At 38.3% G+C, this 22,379-nt stretch overlaps 1 protein-coding gene across 8 annotated transcripts in view; it reads left to right on the forward strand.

The window, feature by feature from the left end:
- Positions 1-22,379, forward strand: part of ATG7 (autophagy related 7) — a 280,261-nt gene that overhangs the window by 137,546 nt on the left and 120,336 nt on the right. For all 8 annotated transcript variants that reach the window (XM_055109494.2, XM_003826264.5, XM_055109495.2 and 5 more), the window contains one exon: positions 16,620-16,742. In XM_055109494.2, the coding sequence (XP_054965469.1) occupies positions 16,620-16,742 (123 nt within the window). The remainder of the gene's footprint in view (positions 1-16,619; positions 16,743-22,379) is intronic.

Genomic DNA, 22,379 nt, shown 5'->3' on the forward strand with positions numbered 1-22,379 from the left:
AAAAACTTGACATCTCGACATATTAAGTCCTCCTATCCATGAACAAGAAATATCACTTTATTTTTAGATTGTCTCCAACTTCTCTCAGCAGTAGTTCTCCATATGTACATCTTGTACATATTTTGTTAGATTTGTACCTAGGTATTTTTGGGTGCTGCTAATGTGAATGATATTGTATTTTTTTTAAATTAAAATTTGACAGTATTTGAACATCAATTCAGAAATTTGTCTTGTTGACAAATGTACTTTATTCATAGATTTTTCTTTCAATTTTTTATGTGATAGAATACATATAAAATTTGCCATTCTGTTTTTAAATGTACAGCTCAGTGGTATTAAATTCCTTCATAATATTGGCAGTTATCACCACCACTTACCTTCACAATTCTTTTCTTTTATAGAACTGAAACTCTATAACCATCAAACAATAACTCCCCATTTTCTTCTCTCTCCAGCCCTGCCAGCCACTTTTCTAAGTCCCTCATAAGTAGAGTCATACATTATTTGTCTTTTTGTGATTGGCTTATTGCACTTAGTATAATGCTCTCAAAGTTACTCCATGGTGTAGCATGTGTCAGAATTTCCTTCCTCTTTAAGGTTGAATAATATTTCATTGTATGTAGCATATACTACATTTTGTTTATCCATTCATCCATGGATGGACACTTGGATTGCATCCACATTTTAGCTATTGTGAATAATGCTGTTATGTACATGAGTGTACAACTATTTCTTCAGTTCCCTGCTTTTAATTCTTTTGGGTGTATAGCCAGAATTGAATTGCTGGATTCTTTTGGGTATATATCCAGAATTGAATTGCTGGATCTAATAATTCTCTTTTAATTTTTTTAAGTAACTGCCATGCTATTTTTTATGGTGGCTGCAGCATGTTACATTCCAATCAGCAATGTAGAAGTCTTTTTTTTATCGTCCCATGCTCATCAACACTTGTTATTTTTCTTTTTCGTTGTAAAATAGTAGCCATTCTAATGTATGTGAGGTGGGGTCTCACTGTTTTACTTGCAGTTCTCTAATTATCAGTGATGTTGAGCATCTTTTCGTGTGCTTATTGGCCATTTGTATATCTTTAGAGAAATGTCTGTTCACATCATCTGCCCATTTTTAAACTTGGTTGTTTGTTGTTGAGTTTTAGAATTACCTGTATATTCTGTATATTAATTTCTTATCAGGGCTGGGCACGGTGGCTTATGCCTGTAATCCCAGCACTTTGGGAGCCCAAGGTGGGCGGATCATGAGGTCAAGAGATGGAGACCATCCTGGCCAACGTGGTGAAACCCTTCTCTAAAAATACAAAAATTAGCCAGGCATGGTGGTGTGTGCCTGAGTCTCAGCTACTCAGGAGCCTGAGGCAGGAGAATCACTTGAACCTGGGAGGTGGACATTGCAGTGAGCCGAGATCACACCACTGCACTCCAGCCTAGTGACACAGCGAGACTCTGTCTCCAAAAAAAAAAAAAAAAAAATTCTTATCAGATATGATTTTCAGATTATTTTGTCCCATTCCGGAAGTTGCCTTTTTACTCTGTTGATGTTGTCCATCTATGAAATTCAGTCTATTTTTTTTTGTTTCCTGTGCCTTTGATGTCATATTTAAGAAATCATTGCTAAATCCATTGTTGTGCAGCTTTTGCCCTGTGTTTTCTTCTAAAAGTTTTATAGTTTTAGGTCTTCCATTTAGGTCTTTGATCTATTTTGAGTTAATTTTTTAATATGGTGTTAGGTGAGAGTCCAATTTCCTTCTTTTGCCTGTGGATATCCAGTTTTCCCAGTATCATTCATTCAAAAGACTGTCCTTTTTTTTTTACTGAAACACCAGGGTATTCTGTCTAGGTCCTGCTGCTGCTTGGTGCACAGAAAGCCAATCACTGAGACAAGTGTGGCCAAGAAACAAGGCTTTAAATCTGGTGCTGCAGCCAAGGAGATAGGAGCTCAGTCTCAAATCCATCTCCCTGACTGACTAAAACTAGGGCTTTATATAGCAGGGAGGAAACGTAACAATATGTAAGAAAATAAAAACTAGAGAGGGGTAAGGAAGCATCTGGTGCTGTGATCTGATGAGTTCCAGTTATTTGATTCTTTTTTTTTTTTTTTTTAATAGGCCTGAAGGTCCTTTCCTGAGGGAAGGAACTCAGATAAAACAAATATGAGTTTCAAGCTTTAACAGCAGAAGGGTCAATTTCCATGTTTATCCAAAAACAACTATCTGTGGGACTCTTGGGTTGGTTTCACTTTTTTTTTGTTGGATGATCTTGGCACCCTTGTCAAAAATTGAGACTGTATCCGTGAGGATTGTTTCTGCGCTCTCTATTCTGTTTCATTGGTCTATGAATATGTCTTGTCTTTATGCGGTACTATGCTGAACTTTGTAGCTTTGTACTATAGTAAATTTGATTACTGTAGCTTTGTAGTAAGTTTGGAAATCAGGAAGTGTGAGTCCTCCAGCTTTGCTCCTCTTCAAGATTATTTTGGCAATTAAGTGTCTCTTAAGATTACATATGAATTTTAGGACGGCTTTTTTTTTTTATTTCTGCAAAAAACACCATTGGATTTGTATAGAGATCACAATGAATCTATAGATTTCCTTGGGTAGGATCTTAACAATACTAATTCTTCCAATCCATGAATATGGGGTGTGTTTCCATTTATTTATGATGGGGTGTATTTCCATTTATTTATGATGTCTTTAATTTCAGCATTGTTTTATAATTTTTATTGTATAAGTCTTTCACCTGAAGTTAATTCCTAAGTATTATATTCTTTTTGATGCTATTGTAAATAAACTTATAGTTTCTTTTTTTAGATTGTTCATTATTAGTGCATAGAAACGTAACTGGTTTTTATGTTAACTTTGTATCCTGCTGCTTTGCTGAATTCAGTTTTTGTAGACTGTAGGGTTTTGTACATGTAAAATCATATCGTTTGCAAGCAGAAATCGTTTTACTTCTTCCTTTTCAATTTGGATGCCTTTTATTTTCCTTGACTGATTTCTCTGGCTAGAACTTCTAGTACTGTGTTGAATAGAAGTGGTGAAATTAGGCATCCTTGCCTTTTTCCTGATCTTAGAGAGAAAGCGTTCCTTCTTTCATCACTCTGTATATTTGCTGTGGGTTTTGTTGCATATGGCTTTTATTATGTTGAGGCAGTTTCCTTCTATTCCTAGTTTAAGTGTTTTTATCATGAAAGGGGTTGAATTTTGTCAAATGCTTTTTCTGCATCAATCGAGATGATTGTGTGGCTTCCCCCCCACCCCACTTTCTTCAGTTTATATGGGGTGTTACATTGGTTTTTCATCCTTGCATTCCAGGAATAAATCTCACTTGGTTATGTTGTATAATCCTTTTAATATAAGATATAATCTAATATGTAGAAAACTGTAAAGATGTCACAAAAAAAACTGACTTAATAAATGAATTCAGCAAAGTAGCAGAATGCAAAGTCAACACAGTTTACTGTTACTTCATTGAGGATTTTTGCATTAATTTATAAGTGGTATTAGTCCATGGTTTTCTCATAGTGCCTTTGTCTAGCTTTGGTGTCAGGCTACTGCTGGCCTCATAGAATGACTTACGAAGTGTTCCATCTTTAATTCTTTAGAAAAGTTTGAAAAGCAGTGGTACTAGTTCTTTAAATGTTTGATAGAACTCACCAGTGGAACCATCAGGTGCAGGGCTTTTGTTTGCCAGGAGATTTTTGATTACTGATTCAATCTCCTTATTGGTTATAGGTCTATTCAGATTTTCCATTTCCTTGTGATTTCATTCTGATGGGTTTTGTGTTTCTAGGAATTTGTCTGTTTCATCTAGGTTATGGTATTAGGTTTGTAATTTCAAATTCCACTTGTTCATTGCTGGTATACTGGAAAATAATGGAGTTTTTTGTTTTGTTTTGTTTTGTTTTTGACATGGAGTCTTGCTCTTGTTGCCCAGGCTGGAGTGCCATCTTGGCTCACTGTAACCTCCACCTCCTCCCAGGTTCAAGTGATTTTCCTGCTTCAGCTTCCTGAGTAGCTGGGATTCCAGGTGCACACCACCACACCTAGCTAATTTTTAAATTTTTAGTAGAGATGGAGTTTCATCTTGTTGGCCAGGCTGGTCTCAGGATGACTTCAGGTCATCCACCCACCTCGGCCTCCCACAGTACTGGGATTACAGGCATGAGCCACCGTGCCCAGCCTAGTCTTATTTATTGACTATGTATCCTGCACCCTATGTATCCTGCAGTGTTGCTGTGATTGCGTGTTAGTTCCAACAGTGTTTTTATTTATTTGGATTTTCTACATGGGCAGTCATGTCATCTATGAACAGACAGTTTTATTTCCTCCTTCCCAATCAGAATACCCTTTATTTCTTTTTCTTGTCTTATTTCATTAGCTAGGCCTTCTATTATGATGTTGAAAAGGAGTGGTAAGGGGATTTTCTTGCCTTGTTCCTGTTTTCTTGCCTTCTTGCCTTCATGGAGAAACTTCTGGTTTTTCATCCACCATTAGTTAAATTCTTAGATGTAGAGATTTTGTGGATGTTCTTTATCAAGTTGAAGTTTCCCTCTGTTCCTGGTTTACTGAGAGTTTTTGTCATAAATGACTGTTCAATTTTGTAAAATGTTCTTTCTGCACCTATTGATATGATGTGATTTTCTTCTTTTGCCTGTGGATGTGATGGTTTATATTGATTTTCAAATGTTGAACCAGGCTTGTGCACCTGGGATAAATCCTACATGATCGTGGCATATAATTCTTTTTATATACAGTCATGTGTTGCTAAACGATGGGGATACCTTCTGAGAAATGTGTTTGGTGATTTCATTGTTGTATGAATATCGTAAAGTGTCCTTATACAAACCGTGACAGCATAAGCCTACTGCACACCTAGGCTATATGGCATAGCTTGTTGCTCCTAGGCTGCAAGCCTGTACAGTATGTAACTGTAATGAACACTGTAGACAACTATAACACAACGGTAAGTACTTGTGTATCTCAATGTATCTCAATATAGAAAAAGTACAGTAAAAGTATGGTATAAAAGATTTTTTTAAAATGGTACACCTGTGCAGAATAGTTACCATAAATGGAGTTTGTAGGGCTGGAAGTTGCTCTGGGTGAGTCAGTAGTGAGTGACTGTGAAGGTCTAGGACATTTTGTACACCACTGTAGCCTTGATAAACAACACTAAACTTAAAAAATATTTTTCTGTCTTCAGTAATAAATTACCTTTAGCTTACTGTAACCTTTTTCACTTTATAAATGTTTTGATTAAAAACTTTTTTTACTCTTTTGTAACAACACCTAGCTTAAAACACAAACAAATTGTACAGCCATACAAAAACATTTTTTCTTTATACCCTTATCCTATACATTTTTTCCTTTAAAATTTTTTATTTTATTATTTAAACATTTTTGTTAAAAACTAAGACACAACATACACATTAGCCTACGCCTACACAGAGTCAGGATCATCAGTATCACTGCCTTCCACCTCTACATCGTGACCCACTGGAAGGTCTTCAGGGGCAATAACATGCATAGAGCTGTCATCTCTTATGATAGCAATGCCTTCTTCTGGAATGCAGTTAACTTTTTTTTTTTTTTTAATAAGTAGAGGGATTACACTTTGCTAAAATAATGCTAACATGTATAGTATAGTAAATACATAAACATAACAGTTGATTATCAAGTATTATGTTACGGGCAGCACAGTAGTTTATTTACACCAGCATCACCACAAACATGGAAGTAATGTTGTTGCACTATGACATTGTGATGGCTACAGCTTCACTAGGGATTAGGAATTTTTCGGCTCCATTATAATCTGTGGGACCACCCATTGTATATGCAGTTCCTCCTTGACTGAAATGTCATGTGGTGCATTACTGTATCATTGGATTCGATTTGCTAATATTTTAAGATTCTTACATCTATGTTCATGAGATATATTGGTCTGTAGTTTTCTAGTAATGTCTTTATCTGGCTTTGGTATTAGGGTGATGCTGGCCTTATAGAATGAATTAGGAAGTATTCCCTTTGCTTCTGTCTTCTGAAAGAGATTGTAGATGATTGGTATAATCTCTTTCTTAAATGTTTGGCAGAATTCCCCCAGTGAGCCCATCTGGGCCTGGTGCTTTCTATTTGGGAAGGTTATTAATTATTGATTCAATTTATTTTATAGAAATAGGCCTGTTTAGAATTTCCATTTTTTTCTTATTTGAGTTTTGGTGGATTCTGTCTTTAAATAATTGGTTCAATTCATTTAGTTTATCAAATTTCTAGATACGGAGTTGTTGATAGTATTCTTTTATTATCCTTTTCATCAATACAGATCTCATAGACATGAAAAGGATAATAAAGGAATACTATCACTAAAAAGTGATTCTCTCTTTTTATCTTAGTCTAATTGGAGGCTTATCAATTTACCTTGTCAAAGAACTAGCTTTTGGTTTTATTGACTGTTTGTTTCTCCACTGATTTTCTGTTTTCAGTGTCATTGATTTCTCCTCTAGTTTTTATTCTCTTTTCTTCTGCTTACTGTGGATTTAATTTGCTGCTCTTGTTACCTAAGGTGTAAGATCAGATGATTGATTTTAGGTCTTCTTTTCTAATATATTATTTCAGTGATACAGTTTTCTGTCTCTAAGCATTGCTTTCCCTGCATCTCATGAATTTTGATACATTGTGTTTTCATTTCTATTTAGTTCAAATATTTTAAATTTATCTTGAGATTTTTTATTCATGTGTTATTGTTTAACCTTACATATATTGAGATATTCCAATTATCTTTCTGTTGTGAATTTCTGGGTTCCATTGTGGTCTGAGAGCAGACTCTATATGATTTCTTTTCTTTTAAATTTGTTAAAGTATGTTTTATGGCCCAGAATGTTCTACCTTGGTGAATATTCCATGTGAATGTGAGAAGAATGTGTATTCTGTGGTTGTTGGATGAAAGAGAGAGGTGAATTCTATCCAGTTGATTAATAAATAGTGTTTTGAGTTCAAGTGCGTCCTTTTTAACCTTCTGTCTGCTGGATCTTTCTACTTCTGATAGAGCAGTATTGAAGTCTACAGCTACAAAAGAAGATTCGTCTATTTCTTCTTGCCGTACTGTTAGTTTTTACCTCATGTATTTTGATGCACTGTTGTTAAGTACATACGCATTAAGAACTGTGTCTTACTGGAGAATTGAGCCCTTTATTATTATGTAATGCCCTTCTTTATCTAATAACATTATTTGCTTTGAAGTCTGTTCTATCTGAAATTAATTCAGATACTTCTACTTACTTTTGATTAGTGTTAGCATGGTGTATTTTTTTCCATCTACGTTTAATGAATAAATGTCTTTATTTAAATTGATTTTCTTTTAGATACCATATAATTGGGTTTTATTTCTTGTTCCATTATAATAATCTGCCTTTTAATTGGTACATTCAGATCACTGTGATTATTGATATAATTGGATTAATATCTGCCATATTTGTAACTATTTTCCATTTGTCACCTTTGTTCTTTGTTGCTATATTTGTCTTCTAGTCCTTTTTCTTGCCTTTTGTGGTTTAACAGCATTTAAAAAATTATTTGTGTGTGTGTGTGTATATATATATATATATATATATATATTTTTTTTTTTTTTTTTTTTTTTTTTGAGACGGAGTCTTGCTCTATCACCCAGGCTGGAGTGCAGTGGTGCATCTTGGCTCACTGCAAGCTCTGCCTTCCGGGTTCACGCCATTCTGCCTCAGCCTCCCGAGTAGCTGGGACTATAGGCACCCACCACCATTCTTGGCTGATTTTTTGTATTTTTTTTAGTAGAGACGGGGTTTCACTGTGTTAGCCAGGATGGTCTCGATCTCCTAACCTCGTTATCCACCCGCCTCGGCCTCCCAAAGTGCTGGGATTACAGGCATGAGCCACAGCGCCTGGCCTGTATGTTTTTTAAGGTAGGGTCTCACTCTGTTGTCCAGGCTGGAGTGCAATCGTGCGATCTCAGCTCACTGCAGCCTCAACCTCCCGGGTTTAAGCCATCCTCCCACCATAGTCTCCCAAGTAGCTGGGACTACAGGCATATGTCACCATACCTGGCTATTTTTTTTTTTTTATATTTTGTAGAGACCTGGTCTACAAAATGTTGCCCAGGCTGGCCTTGAACTCCTGGACTCAAGTGATCCTCCTACCTCAGCCCCCCCAAAGTGCTGGGATTACAGGTGTGAGCCACTGTCCCCAACCAACATATTTCAATATGGCTTCTTTTATCTCCCTTTGCTGGAAGCAAAAGAGATTTTTCTCGGGTATTTACTGAGAGAACCTGGTTTAGCTCCTATAAGTAAAGCTCACAAAAGCATGGGGGCCTCCCTATAACTAGGTCCCCCTGGAGTTTTTATCACTGGGGCTTGTCCACACCTAGCAATTTTTGTCAGCTACAGTTTGTTTTTCTGCCCCTCTCCCAGTTTCTGTGGAGGTTTCTGCTCCAGCCTGTTGTGATTCTCTGTATCCACCTGACTGTCTCTCCAGTTCTGGGAGCAGTGGTGTCTTAGCCTGTTTTCACACTACTATCAAGAACTACCTGAAACTGGGTAATTTATAAAGAAAAGAGGTTTAATTGACTCACAGTTCCACATTGCTGGGGAGGCCTCAGGAAACTTACAATTATGGTGGAAGGGGAAGCAAGGCACTTCTTACATGGCGGCAGGAGAAAGAGAGCAAAGGGAGAAGTGCCACTTTTAAATCATCAGATCTCATGAGAACTCGCTATCTCAAGAACAGCATGGGAAACTGCCCCCTGATCCAGTCACCGCCCACCAGGTCCCTCCCCTCACACGGGATTACAATTTTAGATGAGATTTAGTGGGGACACAGAGCCAAAGCATATCAAGTGGTTTCTCCTGTGACCTCACTGAAGTTTTTGAGAAATACATGCATGTGTATATTTTAAATCATCAAGAGCAAGTAAGTATAATGCTAAACAAGAAGTTAATAGAAACTTCATGTTTCCTCCCCTCTTTGAAAATACATTAGCAATTGTTTTTAGATAGAGTGTACATTTCCTGGAGTCATTGTTTAAAAATAATAGACAAACAAGCTGGGCATGGTGGCTAACACCTGTAATCCCAGCACTTTGGGAGGCCGAGGTGGGTGGATCGCTTGAGGCCAGGAGTTCTGAGAGGAGCCTGGGCACCATGGCAAAACCCCATCGCTACTAACAATACAAAAATTAGCCAGGAATGGTGGCATGCGCCTGTAATCCCAGCTACTGGGGTGGCTGAGGCAGGAGAATTGCTTGAACCCAGGAGGCAGAGGCTGCAGTGAGCCAAGATCACGTCACAGTACTCCAGCCTGGGCAACAGAGTGAGACTCTTGTCTCAAAACAAACAAACAAAAAAACACACTACAAACCCATTTTGCTTCTCATGAATTGAAAATCATTATATGGTGTTGTCAGGAGATCTTAGACTCTGTGAAAGGCATTTTCCAGAGAGTTGCCGAAAATTAGAAGGGTGTAGGGGCGCTGAAATGCCTAGGCAGAGAAGATAGGTTTGATATAGTAAAGAGTAAGGAGTCACCAAAGTGTCTTAGCAAGGCAATACTCTAAAAATCATGTTTTAAGAAGAGATTCTACCATCTTTGTCCAGGGTGTGTGTGTTCATAGAGAAAACCTAGCCTCCCAAAACAAGCAAGGAAAATCATGGATTATGAAAGGATCTTTCTACTGAAAGAGTCATTATTACTTCTCTATTTTGCAAACTCTCTCAGTACCTTCAGAATATTTACAGCCTTCCAAAATGTAATGTATACCCTTCTCAGGACTATGCATAATGCAGTTCACTTAAGAATTGTGCTATGTTTTACATAGACTGACAGGTTCTTGTTCAAATTCTTTGTGATAACATCTTTTCATTTTCTTTTCTTTTTTGGGTAGTTTTAAATACATTTTCCTTTTTAAGAAGGCTAGGATGTTTGGGGGGAAAAATCCTTGTACTTTTTGTAAGCCACTTATGACACAGATTAACTTCACAGCACATAAAAAGAATACTGGAGAACCCTTACATGATTAAATATGCCCCTAGAGGATTAAGTTTTTCCACATATTTTTAAGCCAGTGCTATTAATAATGTTCCAGCATTAAACTTTCTGTACATCCTCATTATGGAGGAGGCCTTTTTTTTTTTTTCTTCATTCTGCCCTTGCTGTTAGTTTTTCCATGGTCAGATATGTAGCACTATAAAATTATCTGTGGAAACATACAATCTGAATGTTTAACTGGAGTCTAACAAAGTATCATGTCTGGGGCTGTTCCAATTTTTATTCAAAGATGTTGTCAATTTTTCAAACTTTAATTGTTCTTTTGTCTTACTGGAAACCTGGCAGAAGATGGCTATTTACAGGCATATCTTAGATTATGGGGCAGACCACCACAATGCGGCTAATATCGCAGTAAATCAAGCCTCACAATTTCTTTGGTTTCTCAGTACATATAAAAGTTATATTTTTACTATACTGTAGTCTATTAAGTGTGCAATAGCATTATGTCTAAAAATACATGCATACCTTAAGTAATACAAAATACTTTTTTTTTTTTTTTTTTGAGACAGAGTCTCACTCTGTTGCCCAGGCTGGAGTACAATGGCGCAATCTCGGCTCACTGCAAGCTCCGCTTCCTGGGTTCATGCCATTCTCCTGCCTCAGCCTCCTGAGTAGCTGGGACTACAAGCGTATGCCACCTTGTCTGGCTAATTTTTTGTATTTTTAGTAGAGATGGGGTTTCACCGTGTTAGCCAGGATGGTCTCAATCTCCTGACCTCGTGATCCGCCTGCCTCGGCCTCCCAAAGTGCTGGGATTACAGGCATGAGCCACCAGGCCCGGCCACAAAATACTTTTTTTTTGCTAAAAAATGCTAACAATATTGAGCTTTCAGCAAGTTGTAATCTTTTTGCTGGTGGAGGTTCTTGCATTGATATTGATGGTGGCCACCTGATCAGGGTGGTAGTTGCCAAAGGTTGGGGTGGCTGTGGCATTTTCTTAGAAAAAGACAAGTTTGTTGCAGCAGTTGGCTTTTCCTTTCAGAAGAGATTCCTCTGTAGCATGCAGTGCTGTTTGATAGCATTTTACCCACAGCAGCAATTCTTTAAAAATTGGAGTTGTCCTCTCAAACGCTGCTGCCACTTTATCAACATGATGTTCTAAATCTTTAGTTGTCGTTTCAACAATGTTCACAGCATCTTCATCAGGAATAGATTCCATCTAGAAACCACTCTCTTTGCTTACCTGTAAGAAGCAACTCCTCATCTGTTCAAGTTTGATCCTGAGATTGCAGCAATTCAGTCACATCTTCAGGCTCCACTTCTAGTTCCCTTGCTTTTTTCACCACACCTACAGTGAGTTCCTCTTGAACCCCTCAAAGTCATCCATGAGGGTTGGAATCAACTTCTTTCAAACTCCTTTTGATGTTGATATTTTGACCTCCTTCCATGAATCACGAATACTCGTATCTAGAATGGTGAATCCTTTCCAGAAGGTTTTTAATTTGCTTTGATCAGATCCATCAGAGAAATCACCCTGTATGGCAGCTATTGCCTTATTAAATGTATTTTTTAAATAATAAGACTTGGAAGTCAAAATTACTCCTTGGCACAAGGGCTGCAGAATGGATATTGTCTTAGCATGCATGAAAACAACATTTATCTCTTTGTACATCTCCATCAGAGCTCCTGGGTGACCAGGTGCATTGTCAGTGAGCAGTAATATTTTGAAAGGAACCTTTTTTTCTGAGCAGTAGGTCTCAACAGTGGGCTTAAGATATTCAGTAAACCGTGCCATAAACAGATGTGCTGTTACCCAGATTTTGTTGTTTCAGTTATAGAGCACAGGCAGAGAAGATTTAGCATAATTTTTAAGGGCCCTAGGATTTTTAGAATGGTCAGTAAGCATTGGCTTCAACTTAAAAGTCACCAGCTGTTTTGGTCTTGACCAAGAGAGTCAGCCTATTTTTTGAAGCTTTAAAGCCAGGCATTGACTTCTCTGTAGCTATGAAAGTCCTAGGTGGCATCTTCTTCCACTAGAAGGCGGTTTCATCTATGTTAAAAATCTGTTGTTTAGCCACATTTCTCAATTTTCTGAGCTAGATCTCATAATAACATGTTGCAGCTTCTACATCAGTACTTGCTGCTTCGCCTCTCACTTTTATGTTATGGAGACAGCTTCTTTCCTTAAACCTCATTAGCCAACCTCTGCTAGCTTCCAGCTGTGCTTCTGTAGCCTCCTTACCTCTCTCAGCCTTCATAGAAGTAACGGGACTTTTAGCTTTGCTCTGGATTGGGCTTTGCCTTAAGGGGATATTGTGGCTGGTTTGATCTTCTAGATCACTAAAACTTTCCCTGTAGCTCTTTTACTTTATTTTTGTGTGTTCATTGGAGTAGCACTTATAATTTCCTTCTAGAACTTTCCCTTGGCATTAACAACTTGGCTGTTTGGTGCAAGAGGTTTAGCTTTTTTTTTTTTTAGCATGTCTCAGCTTTTGACATGCCTTCCTCACTATGCTTAATCATTTCTAGCTTTTTTTTTTTTTTTTTTTTTTTTTTGGAGACAGAGTCTCACTCCGTTGCCCAGGCTGGAGTGCAGTGGCGCAATCTCAGCTCACTGCAACCTCCGCCTCCCAGGTTTAAGTGATTCTCTTGCCTCAGCTTCCCAGGTAGCTGAGATTACAGGCGTGCACCACTACGCCCAGCTAATTTTTGTATTTTTAATAGAGACGGGGTTTCACCATGTTGGCCAGGCTGGTCTTGAACTTCTGACCTCAAGTGATCCACCCACCTTGGCCTCTCAAAGTGCTGGGATTACAAATAGGCATGAGCCACCGGGCTTGGCCTATTTCTAGCTCTCGATTTAAAGTGAGAAATGTGTGACTCTTCCTTTCACTTGGACACTTCGAGGCCATTGTAATTGGCCTACATTCAGTATTGTTTTGTCGCAGGAAATAGGCCCAAAGAGAGGGAGAGAGATGGAGGAATGGCCAGTTGGTGAATCGGTCAGAACACATACTACATTTATTAAGGTCGCCATCTTATATAGGTACAGTTTGTGGTGCCCCAAAACAGTTACAATAGGAACATCAAAGACCACTGATCAGAGATCACCACAACAGATATAATAATAATGAAAAAGTTTGAAATATTGTGAGAATTACCAAAATGTGACAAAGAGACGCGAAGTGAGCACATGGTATTGGAAAAATGGTATTGATTCCTTTGCTCAATGTGGGGTTGCCACAACTTTAAATTTTTTTTTTTTTTTTTGTAATCACTAAACACATAGTACTTACTCACCATTTCAAAAAAGATCACTTAATTTCAGTGCACATTTTTTCCTGACGTAACATTCTGGTTTATAAGGAATCTTGTTATTACTGAGGGATTGAGTTATTTATTAAATGCCTTTTTTTTTTTTCCAGGGGTTAGGTTGTCAAATTAATTTCCCATGGCTAATCAGCCTGGGCTTGACTCTATGCACGTAATGGTCCTACACTCCCCCAGCTCTCTAGGACTTGCAGTCTCTCTGATCCTAACAGCCTGCAGGTCTTTTCTTACCAGCCAGGACTCTTTCCCAGTCCCTTCAGTGGTGCTCACCAGCCCCTCAGTTTCTCTGACCTTAACCTTTTGATCCTTATTCTGCCAGTCCCTTGGCTTAGATGGGTTCTTAATTTCTTTTCTCCCCAAATTTGTATTTTTCTGTCCTGACCAGAGGTGTCAGATTGTTCCGCACTGTTTAAATGTGCCAGTCAGCCTCTCTTCTCCGACTCTCTGCACAGCTGGGCCTCAGGGTCACCACTCTTCTCAAGCCCCATAGTCTAACCCTTCTCGGGTCACAGATGACTTCCTGCCAGCTATCTAGACCCTAGAGCTCCCCTGCCCCCCGTCGCCTGGTCCTTTCACTTTTCACTGCTGCAGCTTTGCTCATCCTTCCCTCCTCATTCCTGCCCCTGGGGGAGAGCTGCCCCTCCTTTCCAGTGCCAACCTCTTCATCAGTGCTTTAGAGTTCTGCCTCAGCACTAAACAAAAACATAAACCAACTAAAGATTTTGGTATTTTTATATTAATATTTAAAATTGTCTAATTTTAATAAATGTTAAATAACATTTGGTTTTAAGAAATATTAAATATTCAATGTTAATAAATATTTCTTATTAACATTAAATAAAGGTGGGAGGATCACCTGAACCCAGGAGGTTGAGGCTGCAGTAAGCTGTAATTGTGCCATTGCACTCCAGCCTAGGTGACAGAGTGAGACTGTCACCAAGAAAAAAAAAAAAAAAACACTGTTTGCAGCAACAAAAGTTAGAAAGCACTACCCTTTAACAGAGAGCTGATTAAATTATGGTGTATTTATTATCGGTGGCAATTAAATAATTTTAATTTTAATAAATATTAATTTTTAATATTAAATATTTTAAAACCTTATTTTAATAAATATTGAATAATTATTAAGTAACACATGCACATGGATTTAAAAGTTAAAGTAGTATAAAATAATCTACAGAGGCTGCTATTTGATGTCAGTTTGTGTGTATTTGCATTCTGCCAGAGATATTCTTCCATAGATGATACATGCATAAACAAGTATGTACATCCATGCATTTCTTCTTCCTGTCTCCTCCTTCCACTCTTTTTGAACACAAATACTATCTATACACAGTCTAGATATTGCTTTTTAAGTATATTGCTATGTTTTGGAAAACAATTTGTGTCAGTACTATAGACCTGCCTCATTCTTTTAATGGATACAAAATATCCCTTTTTTTTGTTTTTGAAGACTCTGTCACCCAGGTTGGAGTGCAGTGGTGTGATCATAACTAATTGCAGCCTCAACCTCCTGAGTTCAGGTGATCCTCCCACTTTAGCTTCCCAAGTAGCTGGAATTACAGGTGCACTCCACCATGCCTGGCTAATTTTTAAGTTTTTTTGTGGAGACGAGGTCTCACTATGTTGCCCAGGTTGGTCCTGAACTCCTAAGCTCAAGCAGTCCTCCTGCCTTGGCTACCCAAAATGCTAGGATTACAGGCATGAGCCATCGTGCCTGGCCCAAACAGTGTTTCAGTAAGCATCCTTACAACATAAGTCTTTGTGCCCATGTACAGCTTTATCAGTATGAAGTCTTAAAAGTGGAATTGCTGGATTGAAGGGTGCCTGCATTTTCATCTTCTGCAAAGAAAAAAAATCTATTTCTTGTATTATTACTGTTCTGGTCTGTTTATGCATTGTTGATTTCTTAGATATTTCTTCAATGTCTGCTCTTTTTTTAAAGCATTCATCTCTTTATTTCTTGTGAGTTCCCAGAGAATTTCTGAGGCATTCTGGTTCAGCGTTCTACATTTCACAGTCCCTGTGATCACTGAATTCCTAAATGTGATACTCATTGTTTCTAAGAACTCTTTACTGTTCTCCTAGTCTCCTCTCAAGTGTTTAGGCCTTTTATTTCTTAACTTTATATGTAAGGATAACATATATCCAAAAAAACACATAAATCTTCTGTTCAACTTAATGAATTCTCAAAAAGTACACCTTATGTAACCAATGCTTAGATAAATAAATTATTACCAGCACCTTGGAATGTCCCTTGTGCCCCTTACAGTCTCTCTGTGGGTAGCCACTATCTTTTCTCCTAACACCACAGATTCATGTTGCCTATTTCATTTTAATTTTATGTAAATGTAATTGAACAGTACATACTGCTTCTCCTTTCTTTTGTGTAACATTATGTTTGAAGGTAGTTTGTTCTCACTGATATATAGTATTCCATTGCATGACTATACCACAATCCATTTGTTCATTCTACTGTTGATGGTCACCTCAATGGTTTCTAGTTTTGGGCTATCATGAATAGCGCTGCTATGGACACTTTTGTTTGTGTCTTCTGGTGCACATATGTACACATTTTTGTTGGGTGTATATACACATAGAGTAGAATTGCTGCATCATAGGGCATAGAGTCCTGGTTGTTCCACATCCTTGCCAGCACTTGGTATTTTCTTTGTCATTTTAGTCTTTTTGATAGGTGCAAAGTAGTGTTTCATTGTGGTTTCAGTTTTCATATTGACTACTCATGCCATGGAGCCCATTTTCATGTTTATTGGCTCTTTGGATATCCTCTTTTGTGAAGTACCTATTGAAATTTATTTTTCCATTTTAAAATTATTTTTAAAAATATATTTGGCTAGCTCGTATGTCACACTTTTTTGACAAAATCCTTTTTCTCCTCCCTTCTCATTTATCCTTTTAAATTTATTTTCTTGGCTTTTCTCTCACCTGTTCTTTTCTAACCACTGAACTTTAGAGCCACTAACTAATCCTAACTTTTCTAGAATTTTTAGTGAATTTGCATGAAACTTACTTTGAGAAAATATTGGTACTCAAACTGGAAGATAATGTTATTGTTATTCTAAGAAGGGAAAAGATGATAAATACTAAGCCGTACTAGTTTTTTGGCCACTAGATTGCATTATTATCCCCATATTTAATTCTCATTTTAATTTTATTTTTGACAGGAGCTTGTTAGAAGTGAAAGTCTTTTAATTTACATTTTAAGTCTGGAGCCTCCTTTTTTAAAAATGTTAATGTTTTACAGGTTCTTGATCAATATGAACGAGAAGGATTTAACTTCCTAGCCAAGGTGTTTAATTCTTCACATTCCTTCTTAGAAGACTTGACTGGTCTTACATTGCTGCATCAAGAAACCCAAGCTGCTGAGGTAAGAACAAAACAAGCTTTCTGTAGTGAAGACTGACATGCTTAAAACTATTTGATATTCGCCATATGGAAAAGGAAGAAAGCAATTAATTTTAATTTTTGTAACTTAGAGCAAATATCACTAAATAAGTCTGCTAGTTACCAGAGAACGAATAACCCTCAGCAAGTGCTGGATACTGATGTGTGTAGGTTGCTGTCCAGTAGGTGCCTAATACACAAAATCAGTGTGATAAAGGAAGTATAGGTTGTAGATTTCCAGGCACCTCTTGTCCTTACTGAAGATCTGCATGTATATGACCATTGGAGAGAGTTGGCTTTAATGTCCATATATCAAAATGTAAGTTGGTAAAGACATTGGACTCCAGCTATGTTCTTTAGAAAGAAGGTATTGGACTCTGGCCATGTTCTTCAGAAAGAACATGCCTGGCTTTTTCACGATTTGATCAGTCTTCTTAGACCCTGAACCCCACCATGAAATGGCTTCCCCAGACACAACCCGAGAGAGTTATGCTTTGTTTCTCAGCTAAAATATTTTGCAGATCTTAATTTCCTGGGTCATTGCATCATTTTTTTTTTTTTTTCTTAAAGACTGAGTTTAAGAAATAAATTATCGGCCGGGCGAGGTGGCTCATGCCTATAATCCAAGCACTTTGAGAGGCCAAGGTGGGTGGGTCACCAGGTCAGGAGTTTGAGACCAGCCTGGCCAACATAGTGAAACCGTGTCTCCACTAAAATAAAAAAATTAGGTGGGCATGGTGGCAGGCGCGTGTAATCCCAGCCACTCGGGAGGCTGAGGCAGGAGAATTGCTTGAATCCTGGAGGCAGAGGTTGCAATGAGCCGAGATTGTGCCACTGCACTCCAGTCCGGGCGACAGTGCAAGACTCCGTCTCAAAAAAAAAAAAAAAAAAAAATTATTGTGTTTTTCCAAATGCTCGCTGTTCTTAGAAAGGGGAATGCTGTGTATGGTGGTAGAGCTATTTGGATCACTTGGCAAAATGTGCAATTCCTCAGAATTGATGAGTGAGATTAAATCAATCTTTTCCCCTTAGTTACCTGGATAAAGAAGCCATGAGGAGAAATGTAGCTTATGTTGTGTTTCCACAAACTACATAAGGAAAACCTTGACTTCCTGTGTCCTGCAGGGGTAGTGCACTTGCCATTAGTCCTTTTAAGTTGCAATTCTTCCCACCAGCTAAAGAGAAATACATAAATTATTTCTAGCTAGGTGGCAAAACTCCCCCAGCCATCTTGTCAAATGATTGCATGGGTGCAAAGATCTATAAATTCCTCCATAGGTTGCATATCCTCACCATTCAGGGAGGCCCCAAGTTGTCAATGAATAGATGGCCAGGCCCGATACTGGACCAGCCAGTGGTGAAAGGGCTGCTGTTTGGAGAGGTGGAGCTAATGCTGAGTATAGGAAGACCATGTAGAAATACCAAAGTCAGACCCATTGGAGGTGTGAGCAGATTGTGAGATTTTCAGGTACACCAGGGAGGCAAGATAGTACATCTCTAGTGCTGGACTTAAACTGAAGGCAGTCCTTCTTTAAATTGTTTTGGTGCCCTCTGGGCATTAAACAGATGCAGTCTTCCACTTATGGCCAATAGTTAGAGCCACAAAGAGTCTATTTCAAGTTTCAGGAGATGAATGGCATCTCTGCTCCTCTTTGAGAGACTTTAAGGTATTTTTCCCCTGAATTGTGATTGGGTTCCCAGGCAGGGTTCACAACATTGTGTTTATTGTCTGCCGTATTATCTTTTAAGCAGTGCTGTACTGCCTGATGGTATGGAAGAGGTAACATAGATGTTTGTAAACATACAGTCATTTGATGGCTAAGGAAGTTTTGCCACCCAGCTAGAAGTAATTTACATATTTGTTAGCTAGAAGAATTTCAACCTGAAATTGACCCAGTTTTTCACTCTTTAAAACAGAGCAGATGCTAGAATAGTGGGTAGGTTTCTAGATTTAACCTGGTTTATCTTACATTTTAGTTGGTCAAAGCTTAATGGCTTTTTCAAAGACTTAGAGAAAGTTTAAAAGCAATAGTGACTAAATAGATGGTGGAGCAGAAGGGAGCATGGTTTCATCCACGAGCCTGAGTTTTCTTTTTGAATTTTCCTCTACTAAATTATATCTTTAGTTTTGGAATCATACGTCACATCAAATTTTAGATTAGAGACGGTAAACTGTTTGGCCTGTGAGCCAGATACGGCTTGCAGGTATGTATTTTTTGGTCTGCCCTGTATGTTAAATTCTGAATAAAGCTATCATTTAAAAATCACAAGTTTTAGGCGGGGCGTGGTGGCTCACAGCTGTAATCCTAGCACTTTGGGAGGCCGAAGGGGGCAGATCACCTGAGGTCAGGAGTTTGAGACCAGCCTGGCCAACATGGTGAAACCCCGTCTCTACTAAAAATGCAAAAATTAGTCGGGCATGGTGGTGCATGCCTGTAATCCCAGTTACTTGGGAGGCTGAGGCAGGAGAGTGACTTGAACCCGGGAAGCAAAGGTTGCAGTGAACCAAGATGGCGCCACTGCACTCCAGCCTGAGCGACAGAGCGAGACTCCATCTCAAAAAAAAAAAAATCACAAGAGGGTCTGAATTTTCCCATTTCCAACTTTGAAAAATCAGATCCGGGAACTCCAGACATGCATCTCTTAATAGTGATGGTTAGCTAGAGCCAAGAAGCAAAGTTTATAGATAATGCACTTGATATAAAATTTAAAGGTATTACAAAATATTCTGGGCTGGGCACGGTGGCTCATGCCTCTAATCCTAGCACTTTGGGAGGCCAAGGCTGGCGGAGTGCCTGAGCTCAGGAGTTTGAGACCAGCCTGGGCAACCACAGTGGTGAAACCTTATCTCTACTAAAAATACAAAATCTAGCCCGGTGTGGCAGTGTGCGCCTGTAGTCCCAGCTACTCTGGGACGAGGCAGGAGAATTGCTTGAACCAGGGAGGCAGAGGTTGCAGTGAGCTGAAATCGCGCCACTGAATTCCAGCCTGGGCGACAGAGCGAGACTCCGTCTCAGGGAAAAAAAAAAAAAAAAATTCTGTGAAAAGGGAACCTTCCTTCTATACATGTCCCTTAGCTCCTCAGTTCCTTTCCTGGAGACAAACACTGTTGTTACTTTCCTGCCCAGAGATATTCTTTAGGTTATATTCTTTATTTAGATGATGCCCTTTAGTAGGTGACCGTTAATAGGTATTTGAGCTTATAACTCGTCTTCAAAAAGGATCATTATTTTTCTTAACTCTGAATAGGACTGTGTTTTAAGATCAGGTTTGAAATACAGTACTTAGTAGAGGACCTCATAGCAACAAAAATTATTGTTCTAACTACATCATTTTATATTACTTTGAAAAATGTGTGTATGCGCGTGTAAGCAAAATATATAAATATATGTTAAAATATATATATATACCTTTACATATATCTGTGTAAAAGTAGTGTTTTGATTTACATACTTGATTCTCAATGCGTTTACAGGTGGTCAGTAATAAAAACACAGAATTCTGCATTCTACGTAGAAAGGTCTCCACTTATTTATTTTAGCAACACAATCAAGATGCTAAATTAATTCTCATTTTGGGTTAACTATTTACATCAATCAACATTGGAATTGCAAACGATTCAACTAGGTAATTGTATGTGACATTACCATTATATACTTTGTTTATAAAATATGTGTTTAAAAAATATACTGAACATCTTTTGAAAATCTGATACCAAGCACTGTGCTAGTAACTGAATACAGAAGTTAATGAGACACTGACCCTCAAGGGCTCATAGTCTAGTGTGAGAAGCTGACATGTAAATAGTGAGCTCTAATGCAATAAAAAGTGTTTTAGTCATTTGTATATTAAGTGCTGAGAGAGCAGTTACTTCTGCCTAGGGGAATAGGGATGTCAAGAAAAGCTTCACAGGAAGAGAACAAATATTTCACTTAGTTTTAAAGGATGAGTAGACTATTTTTCAAAATAAAAGTTGGATTTTGGCAGAGAAAGAGTAGAGAAGGGAAGGGCAAGAAGCCTAGGGCATTCTAGACTGAATAAAGGTCTCCGAGGCCAAGTCTTTAGTATATTACTCAAAATCATGAGTAGTGTGATGTACTTGGAGCCACAGTTACCTGAAGTCAACATAATGTTTTTTAATAACAGCTTTATTGAGTTATAATTCACATACCATAAAACACACCATTTTGGCTGGGCGCAGTGGCTCACGCCTGTAATCCCAGCACTTTGGGAGGCCGAGGTGGGTGGATCACTTGAGGTCAGGAGTTTGAGACCAGCCTAGCCAACATGGCGAAACCTTGTCTCTACTAAAAATACAAAATTAGCTGGGTGTGGTGGCATGTGCCTGTAATCTCAGCTACTCGGGAGGCTGAGGCAGGAGAATCACTTGAACTCAGGAGGTGGAGGCTGCAGTGAGCTGAGATCGTGCTGTTGCACTCCAGCCTGCAAGGGCGGGGGGAAAAAAAAAACCAAACACAACACACACCTTTTTAAAGTGTGCAGTTCAGTGGTTTTTAGTATATTCACAGAGTTGTGCAACCATTACCACTCTCTCAGTTTAGAAAATTTTCATCCCCCACACCCAAAACAAACTCTGAACCTATTAAATGGTCACTCCCTGTTCCCTCCTCCTTCCAGCCCCTGGCAACCACTAATCTTTCTGTCTGTCTGTAAGGATTTTTCTATTCTGGACACATCACATAAATGATCCTTTGTGTCTGGCATCTTCTATTTAGCACAATGTTTTTAAGGTTTATTCATGTTGTAGCAAGGTACGTAATTGTTTTTCATTTAAAGAAAAAGTCTCAATGCTATTACAATTTTCCATATTCTTTGCACCTGTGGTCTGTCTCCCTAAATATAGCCCCTTTATGAAGGAGGAATGCAAAGCTGATCCAACTAGAGACTACAAATTCCTTTATATTCTATATTTATATAGAAAGGGGCACATAGTAATGAATTGGAAGCCATATCCGAGCTAGAATCATCTAGATTTAGTGAGATTGACTAGTGCAACCCAATTTTTTGCACTCATCCCCTGTCCATCAGGTACCTGAAAATGATTGCAATGATTTTAAACTAGGTTACTGGTATAATCATACTGCTGTTGAGATTAGCAGGCAAATTACCAAGTTAGTTTTTTATTGGAGGGGGAGAGGTCAATGTGTGAGGGTGCATAGTGGAGACTGGGGACCAGGCTGACAAAGATGAATTGTTTTAGGTAGTGATGACTTTGAGGTAATGGGATAAGTGAGTGAAAATGACTGGTTGGCATTGGAGATGGGATGGAGATGGAGCTTGGAGAAAAAGAATAGCACTAGTAAATGGATTTAGCTAGACAAAGGAGATTTACCCTATTCCATTTAGCACAGTGAGGAGAGGCTAGAGAGCTAGGATGCAATAAAAAAAATTTTAATGAGAAATGTGTGTGGTAGATTAATTTTATCTCAAGTTATAGATTAAAAATATTAAATACCACATAAATGCCATTTGCCTTTGCTAATGTTACATTTTTATGAAGAAGGAGCCTTGCATAAGAATGATCTAATGGACTTTGCGGACTTGAGGGAGAAGCTTGGGACGGGGGGTAAAGGATAAAAGACATATTGGGTGCTGTGTG

Source organism: Pan paniscus, chromosome 2, assembly GCF_029289425.2.
Source record: "Pan paniscus chromosome 2, NHGRI_mPanPan1-v2.0_pri, whole genome shotgun sequence".
In the NCBI taxonomy this organism is placed as follows: domain Eukaryota; kingdom Metazoa; phylum Chordata; class Mammalia; order Primates; family Hominidae; genus Pan; species Pan paniscus.